Consider the following 19,687-nt stretch of genomic DNA (forward strand, 5'->3'; position numbering starts at 1 on the left):
CCGCATTTTCGTCTCTCCCCTGCTTCTTTGCGAGTGTCATGACACGCCACAGCCTGGAGATCAGCTCCCCATCATCCAGGGACTTTAAGAAAGTGGATGAGTCTGTTGACTCAAAACAATCTGTTCAGGATGAGTGCCGCGGGAGCTCAGGGCAGGCACGTCTCACCGCTCGGCCACACCCCAGTAAAGAGAAAATATGTAAAACAAAACGACACAACCAAGAACAATAAAGTTGTCTTAATTTATTGACATGCTCCAACAATATTTCAAAAAGTTATTCCAACATAAAGGGGAACATTGAGAAACAGTTGTATACAAAATCTGCATTTTATGGTCTATGTAGTGTATTGCTGGCTCAATTATCATTTTCAGGGGTTCCATTGTTTGGGGGCTATTTTTGTGTAAATATCGGTTAAAAAAGACATAAATTGTATGTTAACATTCAGGCCAATTACATGATGTGCAGCTCTACGGTGGAAGACTACTGATTATTTCCATATAGATCATCCATGCTGCAGGATTGGGAGTTTGTCTAGTGTCATGGACCAGCGCTGAGGGGGTGCATGTAAGAAATGCATTGTTCAGCAATGACCCCTGATATTAGGGGTCTGAGATGTATTAGCCAATACCAGGGCTGTAACTTGGCATTTACAAAAAGAGGCCCCAAAGTACAGAACCTCTATAAACCAAGACCAAAAGCGATAGACATGTCGTTAATATGTGTATTATACAGAGAGATGGTGGTTTTCCAGTATCTATGGCCTACAGCTGAGATTCATTACTTTGCGTTTTTTATATAATCTCAGCATTGCATAATACACTTCATTTGAATGAGTATTTCATTAGGCAAGTGGATGACAAAGAAAATATAGAGAATATATACAAATGCTGGTGCTAGAACACTCCTAGTAATAAAGCAAATATTACGAGGCGGGACGATCAAGACTACTATGTTAGCCTTAACAATAAATTAAGATCCCTACTTTATAAAATGAGTCAATGTTCAGTTCATTTCTTCTGATGAGTGTAAATCCCAGCTGTCCCAGACATGGTCATCAATACTACTGCAGACACAATACAGATTGGGTTCACACACAGACAGCGCTCTATACAGAGAACTACATCGGGCTTCCTCCACAATCCCCGAGAAGCTGTATTCCAACGAGGACACCGCAGCGCTAATCACTTGAGGAGTTGCTGTAGACACTGTTTTTTTAAGGCATGTGCACAAAAATGTGATTCCGATGGAAAGAAAACCCCCAAAATATGCGTAAAACACTGTATAACCGTGGACCTGGATTTTCAGACTTTGGCCACTCTAATAGCCACACAATTTTATAGGTAATATTTTTGATTACCTGCAAAATCATACTGTGATCGTCCACGACAGGCGCCTTGTGCAGTGCCTATGGTCTGTGCCGCCGTCATCTACATTCCCACCATTGCCTAAGAGGAAGTTCTCATTGTCTGTCATGTTACAGATCGTGCATCTGCAGCCCAGTCACGGTCACCCCGTCTACAACCCTGCTTGCCCACATCACATTTACCACTTTCTTTCATTAGTACACCCCTCCTCTAATTATAAGGAGCAATTTTTAACACTGCATTGTGCTTTAAAACTATTGGAGGAAGCCATTACTTTGGATGGATCAGACCACTGACCAAAAACTAAATTCATCCAGAATACAGACCTAAAAGCAAAAAAACAAACAAATAAAACATCGATTATATCTTATTTTACACTTTTCTTAACTATTGAAGAATTATTTCAGCAGCATCCTTAATGGCGATTACAATCCTAAAACTTGTGAGCACATTTCTGCCCAGTGACCCGTAAAGGGTTTGTAGACCTGTTGCTGTTCACACTTATTTATCCAAAGACCTTAAATAACATAAAACTTTACAAAAAGTCTTGTAAAAATAAATTCTACTATTTTGTGAATGTGTCTCTCTCTCTAATTAGATACTACAAACTTATGTGTGTTAATCTCTGGCCTCCTCTCGCTAACATGCAAGGCTAGTGGCAGGGAGAAATGACAGGGGACAGGTCCATAACACAAGATTACTCCCCATAGAGCAGATCCACTATACAGTCTGTTGGCACGCTGTTAAAGGCTTGTTCACACGGGCCAATGCATTTCGCCCCCATTGCGGGATGTGCTGCTGACAATAAGTATTCTTTATAGGGACAGAACGATCATACACGGGTCAGTGATCAGGACCGAGTGTTTACGCTCTTTTGCTGGTACACGGAAACATTATGTTTATTCAGAAAACTATTTTGCAATGTTGCTTTATTTTTCCCATTTTAGAAACTATGAAATGGCAGCATTTGTGAACATACCCTTTAATTTTTTTTTAAATTGGACATTTTAACACATTTTATTTATTTAAAAGTATATGGAAATCTACAAGACAGTGCAAATGTAGGTCTAGATATCTAAGAAAAGGCACTTCAGTGATTTGTGTATGTACATTGTATGTTAACAGGCGTTTGGAGAGCCCGATGTGCCTAAGCAGTGGAACCCCCCCAATTCTAACTCCAACCCTAACCCCAACACACCCCTAACCCTAATCCCAACCATATCCACACCCCTAACCCTTTACCCAACCCTAACCACAAACCTATCCCTAACCCCAACCCTAACTCCAATCTTAACCCTAACTTTAGCCCCTACTCTAACCCTAATTTTAGCCCCAACCCTAACCCCAGCCGTAATGGGAAAATGGAAATAAATACATTTTTTTATTTTATAATTTTTCCCTAACTAATGGGGTGATAAAGGGGGGTTAGATTTACTATTTATAGCGGATTTTTATGATTGGCAGCTGTCTTTTATTGCTAAAAATAGTTTTTGCATTACCACATTTTGAGAGCTATAATTTTTCCATATTTTGGCCCACAGAGTGATGTGAGTTCTTGTTTTTTGCGGGACGAGTTGACGTTTTTATTGGTACCATTTTCGTGCACATGACATTTTTTGATTGCTTTTTATTCCGATTATTGAAAAGCGGAATGAACAAAAACCAGCAATTCATTAATTTCTTTGTTTTTTTTTTTAGACCTTTCCGCGTGTGGTAAGACTGATAAAGCAGTTTGATTCTTCGGGTCAGTACGATTACAGCGATACCTCATTTATATCATTTTTTATATACAATAAAAACTATTTTATATAAAAAATAATTATTTTTGCAGCCCTTTATGCTAAGAGCTATAACTCTTATTTTTCTGGTGATGGAGCTGTATGGCAGCTTTTTTTTTGCGGGACAAGATGATGTTTTCAGCGGTACCACGTTTATTTATATCCATCTTTTTGATCACATGTTATTCCACTTTTTGTTTGGTGGTATGATGATAAAGCACTAAAGGGGTTAACTAGTGGGACAGTTTTATAGGTCGGGTGGTTACGGACGCGGCAATACCAAATATGTGTACTTTTCTTGTTTAGATTTTTTTTTCAAATATTTATTGATGGAATAAATAATGATTTTTTCATTCTTATTTTTTAATATATTTTTACAATTATTTAATTTTTATTTTTACACTTTGTCCCACTATGTTGTGCAGGCTGATCACTTCTATAGTTTGCAGATCTGTATGCTATAGAAGCTGTCAGCGCTGCACTCTGTGCACACTTACCTCAGAGACTTCCTGACATGCACTGCGCATGACAGGAAGTCTCTCAGCTCTGGAGACCCGGAGGTCATCATGACGACATCGGGTCTCCATGACATTGATTGGGACCCTGCGGCGTGTCCGATCCACGCAGTGCTCCGGGGTTTACAGTGCGGGGAGCGGTCCGTGACCGCTCCTGGCACTTAGTGCCGGGTGTCAGCTGATTCTCACATCATCCCCCGTGAGCGCGGCTGATCGCCTGTGACGTACTATCCCGTCCATGGGCATACGGGCCTAGGGCATATGGACGGGATAGTACGTCTGATGTCAGAAAGGGGTTAAGGTATCTAAGGTTTAACATATACTCTTATTGCTTCACATGTGTTATTCTCACTCATTGCTTCCAAGTATGTCCCTTCGTGGTTTTGCTGCTTTCAGTCTAAATCTACAATGTGAACAACAAAGAAATTAAACCACACTTATGTATAAAAGTAGAAAAAATATAAAAAAATAAAATAAATAAATAGAATAATATAATAATAATTTTTATAGAGTGTGGCTTACAAGACAGTGGAGACCACTAAAAAAGCACATAAGAGCACCAACCCAGAGAACGGAAATCAAGGAGAAAGAGAACCAAAGCCAAGGACTTCATGCAAATATATCTTTATTAAGACAATAACAGAACATTATATCAAAGAAAAAAATTTTTTATTTAACAAAAATATTAAAAAATATATATTTCATTACATCAATTCATAAAAGAATGTGCAACGTGAGATAAAAAGGTGCAGGTAATCAATAGGGAAAAATTGATAATAAATAATATCTATATCTCATGACCGGAATAAAAATAAATAACAAACTGATCTCAGGTCATAAAAAATGAAAAAAATATTTTATGTATAGAATTATGTATATATATATATAAAATAAATGAAGAGGCACAGTATATATATATATAAAAAAGAAGGAATGAAAAACAGAGTGAAACACTAAAAGCAGAAAAATATCAGCTGCAAGGGATAAAGTGCATAAGTGCCATGGCAACAATTAAAAGGTGGGGAATTTATGTAAATACACAAATGTCCCAAAAGTGCATCAAATACGCAAACGCACTGTGAATATTATCACACAATAAGCAACACGTGACACAATGAACAATATAATAAAAAAAGAGAAAAAGATTTGTGCCAAAGAAGGGGAAGCCTTTATGATATAACGTGATTAAAAAACTGCAGAAATGCAGCTGAACCGGAGATCAAGCAATGGAAAAATAAGTTATATAGATCCGGACATAGTAAGTACCTTGTACCTTAACTCTCAACGTGCACACGCGCCCCGACGCGCGTTTCGGTATTATTTCCTTCGTCAGGAAGGAAATAATACCGAAACGCGCGTCGGGGCGCGTGTGCACGTTGAGAGTTAAGGTACAAGGTACTTACTATGTCCGGATCTATATAACTTATTTTTCCATTGCTTGATCTCCGGTTCAGCTGCATTTCTGCAGTTTTTTAATCACGTTATATCATAAAGGCTTCCCCTTCTTTGGCACAAATCTTTTTCTCTTTTTTTATTATATTGTTCATTGTGTCACGTGTTGCTTATTGTGTGATAATATTCACAGTGCGTTTGCGTATTTGATGCACTTTTGGGACATTTGTGTATTTACATAAATTCCCCACCTTTTAATTGTTGCCATGGCACTTATGCACTTTATCCCTTGCAGCTGATATTTTTCTGCTTTTAGTGTTTCACTCTGTTTTTCATTCCTTCTTTTTTATATATATATATACTGTGCCTCTTCATTTATTTTATATATATATATATATATACATAATTCTATATATAAAATATTTTTTTCATTTTTTATGACCTGAGATCAGTTTGTTATTTATTTTTATTCCGGTCATGAGATATAGATATTATTTATTATCAATTTTTCCCTATTGATTACCTGCACCTTTTTATCTCACGTTGCACATTCTTTTATGAATTGATGTAATGAAATATATATTTTTTAATATTTTTGTTAAATAAAAATTTTTTTTCTTTGATATAATGTTCTGTTATTGTCTTAATAAAGATATATTTGCATGAAGTCCTTGGCTTTGGTTCTCTTTCTCCTTGATTTCCGTTCTCTGGGTTGGTGCTCTTATAAATCTACAATGTGCACATCCTAATATGAATAAGGGAAACCATTGTATGAACAGCAGTGGCCAAACTTTTCACTGGTACTTTACATTACAATAAATTGGCCTGAACTTGCCGATATCTAATGTTTATGGAGACATCCTGTAGTTGGGTAATCGGGGGGAAAATAAACTGTTGCCAATGATTCTGGTAACAACACTTTCATAGAGAACACAGGAGCGCCCAGCCAAGTCGGAAGAGCTATCGGTCAGCTGAACGATCATTTAGCCCACAGCTATTCTAATGTGTTTGGGCTTTAATACCATTGGGTGTTCTGTTTTGCGCCAATGCAGATGTGAACAGAGCCTAAATAAAAAAAAGTGGAAATCTGAACAGAGCTGATTAGCTTCTACATCTAACATCTATACGATACACAATGCCAACTGTTCTTAGGGCAGTAATGTTACCAGTGAAATAACTAAAATATTTACTATTTAGGCCATGTTCACACTTTGCGGGTTTTACCGCGGGTCCGCAGCAGTTTCCATTGCGTTTACATTTACATGTAAACCCTATGGAAACCGCAATCCGCTGTGCACATGCTGCGGGAAAAACCGCGCAGAAACACAGCGGTTTACATTCCGCAGCATGTCACTTCTGTGTGCAGAATCGCTGCGATTCTGCACACATAGGAATGCATTGATCCGCTAACTTCCCGCATGGGGCTGTGCCCACGATGCGGGAAGTAAGCGGATCATGTGCAGATGGTACCCGGGGCGGAGGAGAGGAGACTCTCCTCCAGGCACTTGGAACCATATTTGTGTAAAAAAAAAGAAATAAAATAAAAAAATAATGATATACTCACCTCTCAGCGCTGCACGCGGCCGTCCGGTCGCAGGGTTGCTGTGCGAGCAGGACCTGCGGTGACGTCGCGGTCACATGACCGTGACGTCGTGGTCACATGACCGTGACGTCACGAAGGTCCTTCTCACACAGCATCTTTGGAACCAGACCGCCGCGTGCAGCGCTGAGGAGATCGGGACGTCAGAGGGTGAGTATAAACCATTTTTTTAAAATTATTTTTAACATTACTATTGACGCTGCATATTGCTGCATATGCAGCATCAATAGTATAGGAGTAATCCCGCAGCGGAAACCGCAAAATAAACCGCGATAAATCTGCAGGGATAACCGCAGCGGTTTTGCCCTGCAGATTTATCAAATCCGCTGCGGGAGAACCCGCAGAGGACCCCGCAAAGTGTGCACATAGCCTTACTATTATTATTCACAAGACAGGATAACTTACTATTTATAGGATAGGGGAATAGTTACTGATCACTGGGGGTCCGACAGCCGGGACACCAGTGATCCCGAGAACAAGGCTCCAGAATTCAGGAACCGGTCTCTGCAGAGTCCAGTCTTGTAGGGGGCACAGGTACACATGTTCCATCTCTGCTCCATTCATGGTCTATGGGACTACCAGGAATAGCCAAACGCTGTACTTGGCTTTCTCTGGCAGTCCCACAGAAAATGAATGGAGCGGAGAAGGAACATGCGTACCTGTGCTCCATACAAGACTGGACTCCGCAGAATCAGGTGTCTGACTTCCGGTGCTTGATTCTCAACATTTCCGGGGTCTCAGTGGTTGGGCCCCAACTAATTATCTAGAGAATAACCTTTTATGAAAAAGTGCATTCAGTGTTACCCACAACCTTGTGTACTCGTTAGCCCCCCACGTGGGCAATGTATTCTGCCTCATGTGGTTGTCAAACCATTGGACCCTACACTCCAAAAAAAAAAGCAATAAACTTAAGTGCCACCATAGTAACATCACACAGAGTAATGAAGAATGTTTTGGCTTCTCCAAGTTTGTCTATTCCAAATGGTGAAAAATGATTAAAAGAAAAGAGCTCACATCACATCAAGGTTATTATAGAAGAAATTCTGTAGTCTCCAACCATAACATACAAACCCTGTTGCAGATGCTGGTGTAGGATCAATATGTTTTTTCCCTGCATTGCACAGCTAGAGGCTGCCATTATAGATATAGGGGGGACACACAACAATCAGACCCCTGCTGGTTAGACATTGGTGGGGATTCCTAGCAATTTGTCATCAATTTCTTAAATTAAACAACATGGTTAAATGAATGCAAAGTCAGCTACACAAACAGTAAATTATCATTAAGGTAAAGTGCTTTAAAAACTAGTAAGAATAGAATTCTTCTGAAGAAAGTGAAGAACAAATACCAACATATCAGATCTTTTCTAGGTAAGAAAGATATTCCACAAGAACAAGCCCTTCTTCTTCTAAGGTTAAATCCAGGTAATCTTCTTCATGTTCAGGAATGTCTTCCAAAATTTCTTTAACAGGATCAACATCGGGCTCTTTATAAGATGTCTTACTTGTCCCTAAAAAAAAAAAAACAGGAATAAGAGGAACATTAAGAGAAAAACATTCAAAGTGATTGTACTATTCATCGTGGATGAGACAGAATAACTTGTGGCTGCATTTTCTAAATGGAAGACGACTAAAGCAAAAGATGAACTATTAAAAGAAAGTTACTACCATATACCCACAGTGGCCCAGACTGTATACACTGGGGTGATGCAGAATTAGTAGTACATTTATATTGCTAAATCAAAATGTGTGATTGTTAGGGTGGTCACAAAATCCTCAATACTTTATCTACCTTTTCCATTACGTTTGGGAAAATATATAGAAAAATATGGAGATATTGTAAGTCAGTTCAATCCCCTAAGATGCAAAAGTCTGGGGAAAGGAAGATGTGTTTTTGCTTTATTCCAGGTGCGCAAAGTTATGACACGTTTCGGATCTGGTGTACAGTCGTGGCCAAAAGTTGTGAAGCTGATACAAATTTTGTTTTTCACATTTTCTTTCATATTTTGCATGCAATTGTCTGTTAGTCAGATGTTTCTACTGTTACTAAAGTCAATTATCAGCATTTAATAAGTTTAAACTTTTATTGACAAATATATCAAGTTCATACAAAAACTCAATATTTACAGGGTTGACCCTTATTTTTCATCTGAGTGGCTTGGTGAACAAAACATTGAAATTTTGGGTCCTTAGACAGGAAACTCCCCAGATGTCAATCCCACTGAGAACCTGGAATCATTCCTCAAAAAGAAGGTGGACAAACAGAAACACAGAAACAGTCATATACTCCAAGCACTGATTAGAAAATAATGGGTTGTCTTCCGTCAGGATGTGGCCCAGAGGATGACATCCAGCTGCCAGGGTGAAGGCCAGAAAGCTTGAAAATTAAGCGTCATGCCTGTAAGGATATGTGCACACGTTCAGGTTTTTTTGCGATAAAAACGCTATAAAAACGCATTAAAAACGCATACATATGCATCCTATCATTTAGAATGCATTCTGCAATTTTTGTGCACATGATTTTTCCGCAGCGGATTTGATAAATCTGCAAGGCAAAAACGCTGCGTTTTTGCTGCAGATTTATTGCGGATTTACCGCGGTTTTTCTGCAGATTTCACTGCGGTTTTACAACTGCGGTTTTCTATTGGAGCAGCTGTAAAACCGCTGCGGAATCCGTAGAAAGAAGTGACATACTGCAGAATGTAAACCGCTGCGTTTCCGCGCATTTTTTCCCGCAGCATGTGCACAGCGTTTTTTGTTTCCCATAGGTTTACATTGTAATGTAAACTCATGGGAAACTGCTGCGGACCCGCAGCGTTTTCCGCATCGTGTGCACATACCCCAAAGCTAGAGTCTTTGCAGAAAATTGATGTATTTGTCAATAAACGTGAAAAACTTATGAAATTCTTATACATAATTGTACTTCAATGACCAGAGAAAAATCTGACTAAAATATCTAAAAACACTGAAGCAGCAAACTTTGTGAAAGTTTGTGTAAGACTTAAAACTACAATGACTATACAGCTCTGACAAACATTAAGAGACCACTGCAAAATGTTCAGTTTGTCTGATTTTTCTCTTTATTGGTATATTTTTGAGTAAAATGTAAATTGTTCTTTTATTCTATAAACTTCTGACATGTCTCTGAATTTCCAAGCAATACATTTTGTATTTTTTTTCTGACAAAGAAAAAAGGTCAAAATAAAAAAAAACAGAGCTTTCAGACCTCAAATAATGCAAAGAAAACAAGTTCATAATCATTTAGAAACAACAATACCAATGTTTTAACTCAGAAACGGTTCAGAAATCAATATTTTGTGGAATAACCATGATTTTTAATCACAGCTTTCATGCGTCTTGGCATGCTTTCCACCAGTCTTTCACACTGCTTATGGCACAAAAATGTAAGCAGTTCTTCTTTGTTTGATGGCTTGTGACTCTCCATCATCCTCTTGATTACATTCCAGAGGATTTCAATGGGGTTCAGGTCTGGAGATTGGGCTGCCCATGACAGGGGTTTGATGTGGTGGTCTCTTAATTTTTGCCAGAGCTGTATGTTATTTAGTGATGGAGAAGGTCCAACTCCAAAACATGGAACTCTGAGCCCCTGGAATACAGCAAGAAAATGCTGAGGCCGGGTGCCCACGATCCAGGACTAGCAGCGCTTTGGATACAGTGCATGCTTGGTGCACCCAAAGTGCTGCAGTCTATTGAACAAGGGTGAATCCGCATGTGTTCCCTGAACCGTGAGGATTCACGGCATCCAATACATTCTAAGGGCGATACTTCTCTTGCAGAGACTAGTGTCTCTGCAAGAGAACTTGACATGCTGCGGTCTGGAAAGACGCGACGCATGTCCGTCTCCGCAGGTGAAATAATGGTAATCAGTGAAGACAATTCAGTGTGAAAACCAATTGAATTTACGTGGGAATGTAGGAACACACGAGGCTGGTATCCAGGTCACGAGGACTAGGCTCCAGCATCAATGAAAAAATATGTTAAAACATAAAACTTTTACGGTGCAATTAAAAATATAGGTAGAGAAAACAAAAACGATTTAAGTATCTATTAGCCTATGCGTTTCGGGTTAGCAACCCTTATTCATAGCTGTGAATTGCACATTTTCCATTGGTGCTGGAGCCCAGTCCTCATGCTCTATGAAGCACCTTTTCCCCTTACATCTACATTACTATGTATTCTAGACTGTAAAAATTTCCCTCTATTAAATCTGGGAATCTGCCAGACCAGATAGATTTCTGCACCTCTGGATGCCGAGCTAAGAGATTATTATTTCATAACTTAATTATTGTTAATATATATCATAGCTAGCCTCGGGAAGAGTGTTGTACGTTTTGTGTGCAATTACCCTTCCATTATTCCCTCACTTCTAGGTCAGTGGGCCACAATCCCAAGTTCTCTACCAGACTTCCTTCTCCCTAATATGTGGTGTATTTTCTAGGGATTTTTTGCAATTATCTAAAACAACCCAATCCAGATAAATGGAAGCAATTTCCAGTAGCAGAAATTTCTGCAATATAAAGAGAAGAATAGAAATTTCCCTTAATTATCACAAGGCAATAACCTCACAATTTCATTTCTATTGGGGGTAAATATAGAAAGCAGCAGGACACGAATCACAGGTCACTCCACGCATCTTCTGTACGATCGATGTCTCCATAAAGCCTTATTTACAATTACCTGCAGATTCTGAGGACGATGCATGGGACTCCTTTGACTTTTCCAGGTCTTGGAGGACGTGTGGAGGGAGGATTCCTTGGTGGTGAGCCAGAATCTGAGACGCTAACTCAACATTACCCATGAAAAGCTGGAGAGCTGCCTTCGCGGCCTCAGGAGTAAACCCAATATACACCAGCTAGGAAACAAGGAGATTTAGAATTTTACTATGGTTTTTTTTTATAACTGTACAGAAAAAGCAAACATTTCTTCCATCAGATAAAGGTAGAAATGATCAGGTTTAAAGAGAATTTCTTAAAGTGTAACATAAATGTACGCAGATAAAACTGTATATTGAAATAAGGATCCTGGGACATTATTTTCTTCTATTAAAAGGGAAGGTTGAACATGAAGACATGTCAGAAAATGTCGTCGGAATGGTCTTTGGCCCCCCACTGATCGCTGGATTTCTGATGCTGGCACATGTCATGCCTCTACATCCTACTCCAGTGGATCAAGACTGGCATGCAAAATACCAGTGTTGATGAATTGGCTCCATTGTATGTTGATAGCATTCCCCTTAAATGAATAAGGGATGTACTGGTGATAGTAATGTAAACTGTAAGAGAAAGGGGGAAAAAAGGAGATTTTTGTGTACTCACCGTAAAATCTCTTTCTCTTAGCCTCTAATTGGGGGACACAGGACCATGGGTGTTATGCTGCTGTCCACTAGGAGGCGACACTATGCATAATCTGAAAAAGATTAACTGTGGCTCCTCCTGTGCAGTATACACCCCTGGACGGCATCAGCCTTCTCCAGTTTTGTGCAAAAGCAGTAGGAGGAACGTAACATGAATAACATAATTATGCCTGTAAGAAGGCAAGTATGTACGAGCTCAAGAAACAATATGAGAACTCAACAGTTACAACAGCCCGGAAAGGGCAACAGGGTGGGAGCTGTGTCCCCCAATTAGAGGCTAAGAGAAAGAGATTTTACGGTGAGTACACAAAAATCTCCTTTACTCTGTCGCCTCATTGGGGGACACAGGACCATGGGACGTCCTAAAGCAGTCCCTGGGTGGGAAGCAATGGACGAATATTGTGCAGACAGGCCCGTACACTTAGGGCACCGCCGCCTGCAGGACACGTCTACCCAGGCTCGCGTCCGCTGAGGACTGGGTATGAACCCTGTAGTGTTTAGTAAACGTGTGTAAGCTAGTCCAAGTGGCCGCCTTACACACTTGTTGTGCCGAAGCCTGGTGCCGAATGGCCCAGGAGGCCCCTACCGCCCATGTAGAGTGTGCCGTAATACCGGCTGGAAGAGGAGAATTCTTAAGGCAGTACGCCTCTTGTATGGTGGATTTGATCCACCTGGCAAGAGTAGCTTTGGAAGCTGGCATACCCTTGTGGCCGCCTTCCGGAAGGAGGAAAAGGGAATCAGACCTCCAGAAGGACGCAGTCCTAGACACGTATATACGCAAAGCCCTGACAAGGTCAAGCGTATGCAGAGCCTTCTCCACTCTATGAACCGGAACCGGACAAAGAGATGGTAGTGAAATTTCCTCATTGAGGTGGAAGTCGGACACAACCTTCGGGAGGAAGGATGGGACCGTACGAAGAACTACCTTGTCCTGGTGAAATGCCAGGAAAGGCCGTCTGCAGGAGAGTGCTGTCAGTTCAGACACCCTGCATAGCGAGGTGATTGCCACCAGGAAAACCACCTTCTGGGAAAGAAGGCGGAGCAGGACCTCCTTAAGGGGTTCGAAGGGTGGTTCCTGCAATGCTGTCAGGACCAGGTTGAGGTCCCACGTTTCTAGTGGTCGTCTGTAGGGGGGAACCAATCGGGAAACCCCCTGAAGGAAAGTCCTTACTTGCGGCTTGGTAGCAATGCGCTTTTGGAAAAGCACTGAGAGGGCTGACACCTGGCTCTTAAGCGAGCCCAATGACAGCCTGGCCTCCAGACCCGATTGGAGAAAACCAAGTACTTTGGGTATGGAATAAGGGAGTGGGATCTGGCCACGAGATTCGCACCAGGTAAAGAAAGCTTTCCAGGTACGGTAATAAATCTTGGCAGAGGCTGGTTTCCGTGCTCTGATCATGGTTCCAATGACATCTGCCGAGAGCCCTGCCTGGGTCAGAACCCAGGTCTCAAGGGCCACGCCGTCAAATTGAGAGCCCCTGAGTTCTGGTGGTAGAACGGCCCTTGTGATAGAAGATCGTGGCGGTCGGGGAGACGCCAGGGGGCGTCTGCTGTGAGTTGTACGATGTCGGCGTACCATGTGCGTCTGGGCCAGTCCGGTGCAATGAGGATGGTTGGAACTCCCTCTTGTTTGATCTTCCTCACCACTCTGGATATCAGGGGGAGAGGTGGAAAAATATACAGAAGCTGGACCTGGGTCCAGTCCTGAACCAGAGCGTCTGCTCCGAGCGACCGCGGATCGTGTGTTCTGGCAATGAAGTTGGAGACCTTGGCATTGAAATGGGATGCCATTAGGTCCACATCCGGGGTCCACCAGCGGAGACAGATCTGTTGAAAAATTTCGGGATGTAGAGACCACTCTCCCGAGTCTATTCCTTGTCGGCTGAGGAAGTCTGCTTCCCAGTTGTCCACACCCGGAATGTGGACCGCCGAAAGGACCGACCCCGTGTCCTCCGCCCAGCGGAGGATATGTGACACTTCCCGCATCGCCTGGGTACTGCGGGTCCCCCCTTGATGATTCACATATGCCACAGCCGTGGCATTGTCCGACTGTATCCTGATGTGAGAGGCTGCCAGTAAGTGATGGAAGGCCCTCAATGCCAGAAGGATGGCACGAATTTCCAGGATGTTGATGGGCATGGTCGCTTCCGCTGGGGACCACCTGCCCTGTGCCCTGTGGTGTAGGTGCACCGCACCCCAACCCGTCAGACTCGCGTCGGTGGTCAGAACCTTCCATTGACCTGAGAGAAAGGATTTCCCCTTTGCTAGCGAGGTTGGCTTGAGCCACCAGTGCAGGGACCTCCTGGTTGACGACGTTAGCTGGAACTCCCTGTCGAGAGAGAAGGGATTCCGGTCCCAGGACTTGAGAATGGCTAGTTGGAGAGGTCTGAGGTGAAACTGGGCAAATGGGACGGCTTCTATTGCTGCTGCCATCTTGCCGAGGACTCTCATGGCAAACCGGAGAGATCGAGGGGGTTTGCGGAGGAGAGTGCAAACTGCTAGTCGGAGGGCCAGTGCCTTGTCCTTGGGAAGGAGCACTAGACCCCTGGAGGTGTTGAATAACATTCCCAGGAAGGTCAGGGACTGACTCGGGGTTGGTGATGACTTTTGTAGGTTGATTAACCAGCCCATGCGACTGAGAGTATCGGTTGTGATTGAGACGCTGAGCTCGCAGTCCTTGAAGGTGGGAGCCTTGATGAGTAGATCGTCCAGGTATGGAACGACTACTATGCCTCTGGAATGCAGGACGTCCATGGTTGCTGCCATGACCTTGGTGAACACTCTTGGAGCCGTGGCGAGTCCAAAGGGGAGAGCCACGAATTGGTAGTGGTCCTGGCCTATTGCGAACCTGAGAAACCTCTGATGGGCAGGTGCAATGGGTATATGCAGGTATGCGTCTTGTATGTCTATGGAGGCGAGTTATTCTCCCTTCTCCATGGACGCAATGATGGACCGAAGGGACTCCATGCGGAAGTGACGGACCCGTACATATTTGTTGAGCTGTTTTAGGTCTAGTATGGGCCGTACGCTGCCTCCTTTCTTGGGAACTACGAACAGATTGGAGTAGAACCCTCGGAAGCGGTCGGTCGTGGGTACCGGTACTATGACTCCTGATTGATAAAGCGAGGAGACCGCTTGGTGGTAGGCTCGAGCCTTGGCTGGCGGTTTTGGGGGGACAGAGAGGAAGAACCGGTCCGGTGGGTTGGAGGTGAAGTCTATTTTGTATCCGGAAGACACTAGTTCCATGACCCACCTGTCTTCTGTAATAGGCAGCCAGACTTGATGAAAGAGCAAAAGTCGGCCGCCTACTGGTGTGGTGTCTTCCGGAGTCCGTGAGTCAAGAGGAAGAGAAAGTCTGAGATTTTCCTCCTCTGGGCTTAGACTGGCCTGCTTTTGACTGCCAGGTCTTGTCCGACCTTTGCGTCGATCGTGAGTTGTCCCTGCGTGGGGAACGGTTACGATTTTGTACTGGTCGTGAGACAGACCAGCCGGAGGAATTCCGAAAGGATCGGAACCGAGTTTGGATACGCTTCTTGTAAGTGCGTTTAGGTTTCAGTTGGGGAAGAGAAGTACTCTTACCCCCTGTGGCGTTGGATATCATAGTGTCCAACTGTTCACCGAAAAGTCTCCCACTGAGGTAGGAGAGGTGCGTGAGGGACTTCTTTGAGGCTGCGTCCGCTTTCCATTCCCGCAGCCAGAGGATACGCCGAATCGTGATGGCGTTTGATGCTATCCCCGCGACTCCCCTTGCTGAATCCAGAGCTGTATGGAGCATGTAGTCTGCTACAACAGCAATTTGAACCGCTTGGTCCGACAGTTCAGGAGCGGATGCTTGGAAGGCTTGTAAATTCTTTGCCCAGGCCAGGATGGCCTTGGCAGCCCAAACTGAGGCGAACGCGGGAGCCAGGGATGCCCCTGCTGCCTCAAAAATTGAACGAGCCATGCGTTCTACCTGCCGGTCTGCTGCGTCCCTTAGGGTTGAGCTATCTGGCAGTGAAAGAAGGGTCTGTGCTGCTAGCCTGGAGACTGGGGGATCCACTTCAGGTGGATCTGTCCATTCCTTGGTGTCCTTCTGTGGGAAGGGGTACCTCGCCTCCAGATATTTGCGATTAGCAAATTTTTTCTCAGGCTGTGAGAGCTGTTTTTTAAGGATCGCCTTAAACTCTGGGTGGTTAGAGAAAACCTTAGGCGGCTTCAGAGGTCCTTCAAAGGAAATCTGATGTTCTGGGGCCTCTGGTGGCGGATCAGAAATGTCCAACACCCGATGGATGGACGATATTATGTCCTCAACTAGCGCTGTATTGCTAGGAGGGATTGGGATCAGGGACCCCTCCGTTTCCCTGTCTGAGTCAGAGTCGCAGATGCCTTCCGAATCCTGTGTATCACTGAGGCGTCCCCTGCTGGGTGAGCTGGGGAGGAGGCCTTCTCTGGTTGGGGATTGCGGAGATCTGCAGTGTCTGTCCCTGGAATGGGACGGTCTAGATGACCTGGAGCAACGGTGTCTCTCCCTAGAGGGGGATGACCGTGTGCTATGGGATGACGCAGATGGACTTGATCTATGGATCCGCTTGCGTCCTGACCTAGACGTGGATGTGCCAGGGTCATCTTGTTCCTGAGTCAAGCTCTCCCTTTGCTGGGTAACGGTCATAGCCGGGGCATGACCCTGCAGAGCCTGAAGCAATGTGGAAGTTAGGTTATCTATAGACTGCGTCATAGATTGCGATATCTGAGTAGCCCATTCCGGCGTGGCATTAGACACCGAGGCATTGGCAGGGGCTTCTTGAGGCTGTGACAGTAGTTTGTATACAGTTCTGACAATGCGGGTACGTGCTACTACTGGGGAGAGCGGTCCCGCAGGCTGTGCAGAATGCATAATAGCAGTTCTGCCTGGTTCTCTTAGACCTTGAGCCCGGCATAGTGCACAGAGTGCAGAAGTGCTGCCAGCAGATGGACCTTACAGGGGTAGAGAACCTACAGGGGAGCCTTATAGGTAATATGGATTCACAGCTGAGTAAAAATAACCCAGCTGTGATCTTACCCCACCAGTGTACCCCTAGGTCCAGCGCCGAAAATCCACAGTCCTGTGCCCCCCGGAGACTGGCTGCCTGGTCCTGGTCCAGCAGACCGGGAGATGCAGGGTTAATCTGCAGCCGAAAATGGCTGCAGAGACAAAGAAGAGAGGAGGAGAAGGGGGCGGAGAGCTGTAAAAAGGCGGCAAGGCTGTGTAAAAACGCGCCCTTTCTGTCTCGATCCGCCCCTTGTATGACACGGTAGAGTGACATATTTGTCATCCGGGGGGCGGGCCGGGGGGTGGAGAGGAGGCTGTGGCTTCAGCTAGGCCGAAGCCGGGGCCTAAAGTAGATGCCTGAGGCCCAGAAGGGCTCCAGGCCGGCGCGAAAGTCCGGGAGGGGGTCGGATCTGAACCGGACCCCTCCGGATTTAAAGGCAGGATGGCGGTGGGGCTATAAGCGGAAGGGGGAACCCGGCTGGGGTCCCCCTGAGGCAGAATAGAGCTGGTGCTGCCGCAGAGACAGGGACGCAGGGAGCCCTGTGTCTGTATGTGCCATGCCTGCCTGCACTCCCCCCGGCCCCAACAGGAGCCCGCAGCTGGGCTGGGGTCCCTGGATGCAGGCGCAGTGTGCTGGCCCATTGCTGGGAGCTGTAGGATGCTGCCTGTACAGGCCCTACCTGAGGTGTCTCAACCTAATACCCCCAGAGGGGGATAGGGAGGGTGCTGTTGTCACACCTTCAGGGGCCTTTATCCTCGCCTCGACCTCAACCCAGAAACCAAAAGGAATTGGGGAAGGAGGGGGGTCTCGACTTCGAACCAACACCCGAGGGGCTGGGGAAGGAGCAGCATGGGGAATAGCCATCTCAACTTCAACTGGGCACCCCATAATAGGGGGCCGAGGAAGGAGCCATGCCGGGAGTCTCACAGGAGACCCTCTTTTCTTCATCTGTAATCCCGTCGGAAAACGGAGTAAAAATCTTTAGGTGTGCCTCCTTTGCGACACTAAGCAAAAACTGGAGAAGGCTGATGCCGTCCAGGGGTGTATACTGCACAGGAGGAGCCACAGTTAATCTTTTTCAGATTATGCATAGTGTCGCCTCGTAGTGGACAGCAGCATAACACCCATGGTCCTGTGTCCCCCAATGAGGCGACAGAGTAAAAAGACTATCATCCAAACAATCGTATGGAAAACCTTGCAAATTCTGCGTATAAGTAAGAGCTGATCAACGCTCATTATGGGATTTAAACGAGCTTGTAGAAGATAATCACTCTGTAAAGTAAACTAGGAAACAAATCAACAAGAACAAGAAAAAGAATAAAAAACGATGGGGCCCTGGCACAGAGAAAAGATGGACCAAGGATAATAAATCCTTGGCTAATCTGCTTTGATTTTTCCTTATTCTGCAAGTAATAGCCGAACAGTCTTTATTCCCTCCATATGTGTATTTACCACGCCATATTTATCAGCACTTTCTCTAGCACTCTGCTGCATCAGCATTTCTGCAGACGAGACCCACTGTCCTGATGTGCTGAGACGTACGGCTCAGGAAGAATGATGGTCTGGATTGTAACATCCAGGTGTTGTGTGCAACCTAAAACCGCGTTACATGATAGCTTGGAAGCGGAGAGAATACACGAGCTCGCTGCCAAATACTATGGGAGACCATTGTACTGGAAATGTGTGCCTAGATAAGGCTTTCTTTAATGGTGCTTTGGAAAAAGAAATACACCAATCTTTTTTTACTCAATATAAAGGAGATCTAATGAATATGTTTTGGCTTAGTGGGCAGTCATAGATGAGGATGTAAAATGCTTGGTTTGGAAAGAAGTAGAAAGACAGTGAAAAATCTACTGGCAAGGAACTTGTGCACGCGGCAGTATTAGGGTATGTACACCCGTCTTTTAAACTTGGGTGTATCCATCTAGTTTTTCAAGCGCAAGACACTTTAGGAAAAGACCAGCGATGTTTTCCGTGAAGCATCTTTTTGGGCATCTTTTGTGTCTTCTTTTTATTCTCATACATAATGTATACACTAGTGAGTGGCTTGCAAGCAGAAGCTGCCTAAAAAATGGTAGGGTCACTTTTTTTTTAGCCACCTTCTTTTGAAGCTTGGAGCCTGAACATGTGCACTGTAATGCCAAAACTACTTTCTATGCTTACTTATGTTCAGTATTTTCAATAATTTTTAGGCTGGTTTCAGAGCAGACCCACATGAAAAAGACACTGTGTGCAACAGAAAAAGTCTGGAGAGTTCTTCTTTGGGGGGTTTAGACACCGTAGGGTATATTCACAAGAGTTAGATATGCGGCGGATTTTCTGGCAATTCCAGATCAAAGATGATTTTATGCTACAAACTTACACTATATTTCACCTTTATAAAGCTGTAAACGTAATCTGTCAGTAGGATCATCCCTCTAGAGATGTCTATATGGGCCTGCAGGTCATAGGAAGCTGAATACAAGGACACCTTGATGTGTGTGATCCAATGTTTTATTTCAGAGAAATCCACATTTTTCTTAATATGTAAGTGAGGTGTTAAGATCTATGAGCCGGACATAGATCTCCCCGAGAATCTGCCTCCAGAGCTTATTGTAAAATGAAAGATGTCGATACCATTGTGACATGTAATGACTGACGGTCTGCTCTCGTGAT

The 19,687-nt window shown here is 44.1% G+C and overlaps 1 protein-coding gene across 4 annotated transcripts in view; it reads right to left on the minus strand.

Annotated features, from left to right (window-relative positions):
• Positions 1-222: 222 nt before the first annotated feature.
• Positions 223-19,687, minus strand: part of NUB1 (negative regulator of ubiquitin like proteins 1) — a 99,435-nt gene continuing 79,970 nt past the window's right edge. For 2 of the 4 annotated variants that reach the window (XM_077268656.1, XM_077268655.1), the window contains exons 14-15: positions 11,348-11,522; positions 6,748-8,160 (exon numbers count right to left, since the gene is read on the minus strand). In XM_077268656.1, the coding sequence (XP_077124771.1) occupies positions 8,006-8,160; positions 11,348-11,522 (330 nt within the window). In that variant the 3' untranslated portion in view covers positions 6,748-8,005. Of the gene's footprint in view, positions 1,692-5,780; positions 6,116-6,747; positions 8,161-11,347; positions 11,523-19,687 lie in introns of those variants that run through there. The other 2 variants (XM_077268654.1, XM_077268658.1) reach the window with 2 other exon arrangements.

This window comes from Ranitomeya variabilis, chromosome 6, assembly GCF_051348905.1.
Source record: "Ranitomeya variabilis isolate aRanVar5 chromosome 6, aRanVar5.hap1, whole genome shotgun sequence".
NCBI classification, from domain to species: Eukaryota; Metazoa; Chordata; class Amphibia; order Anura; family Dendrobatidae; genus Ranitomeya; species Ranitomeya variabilis.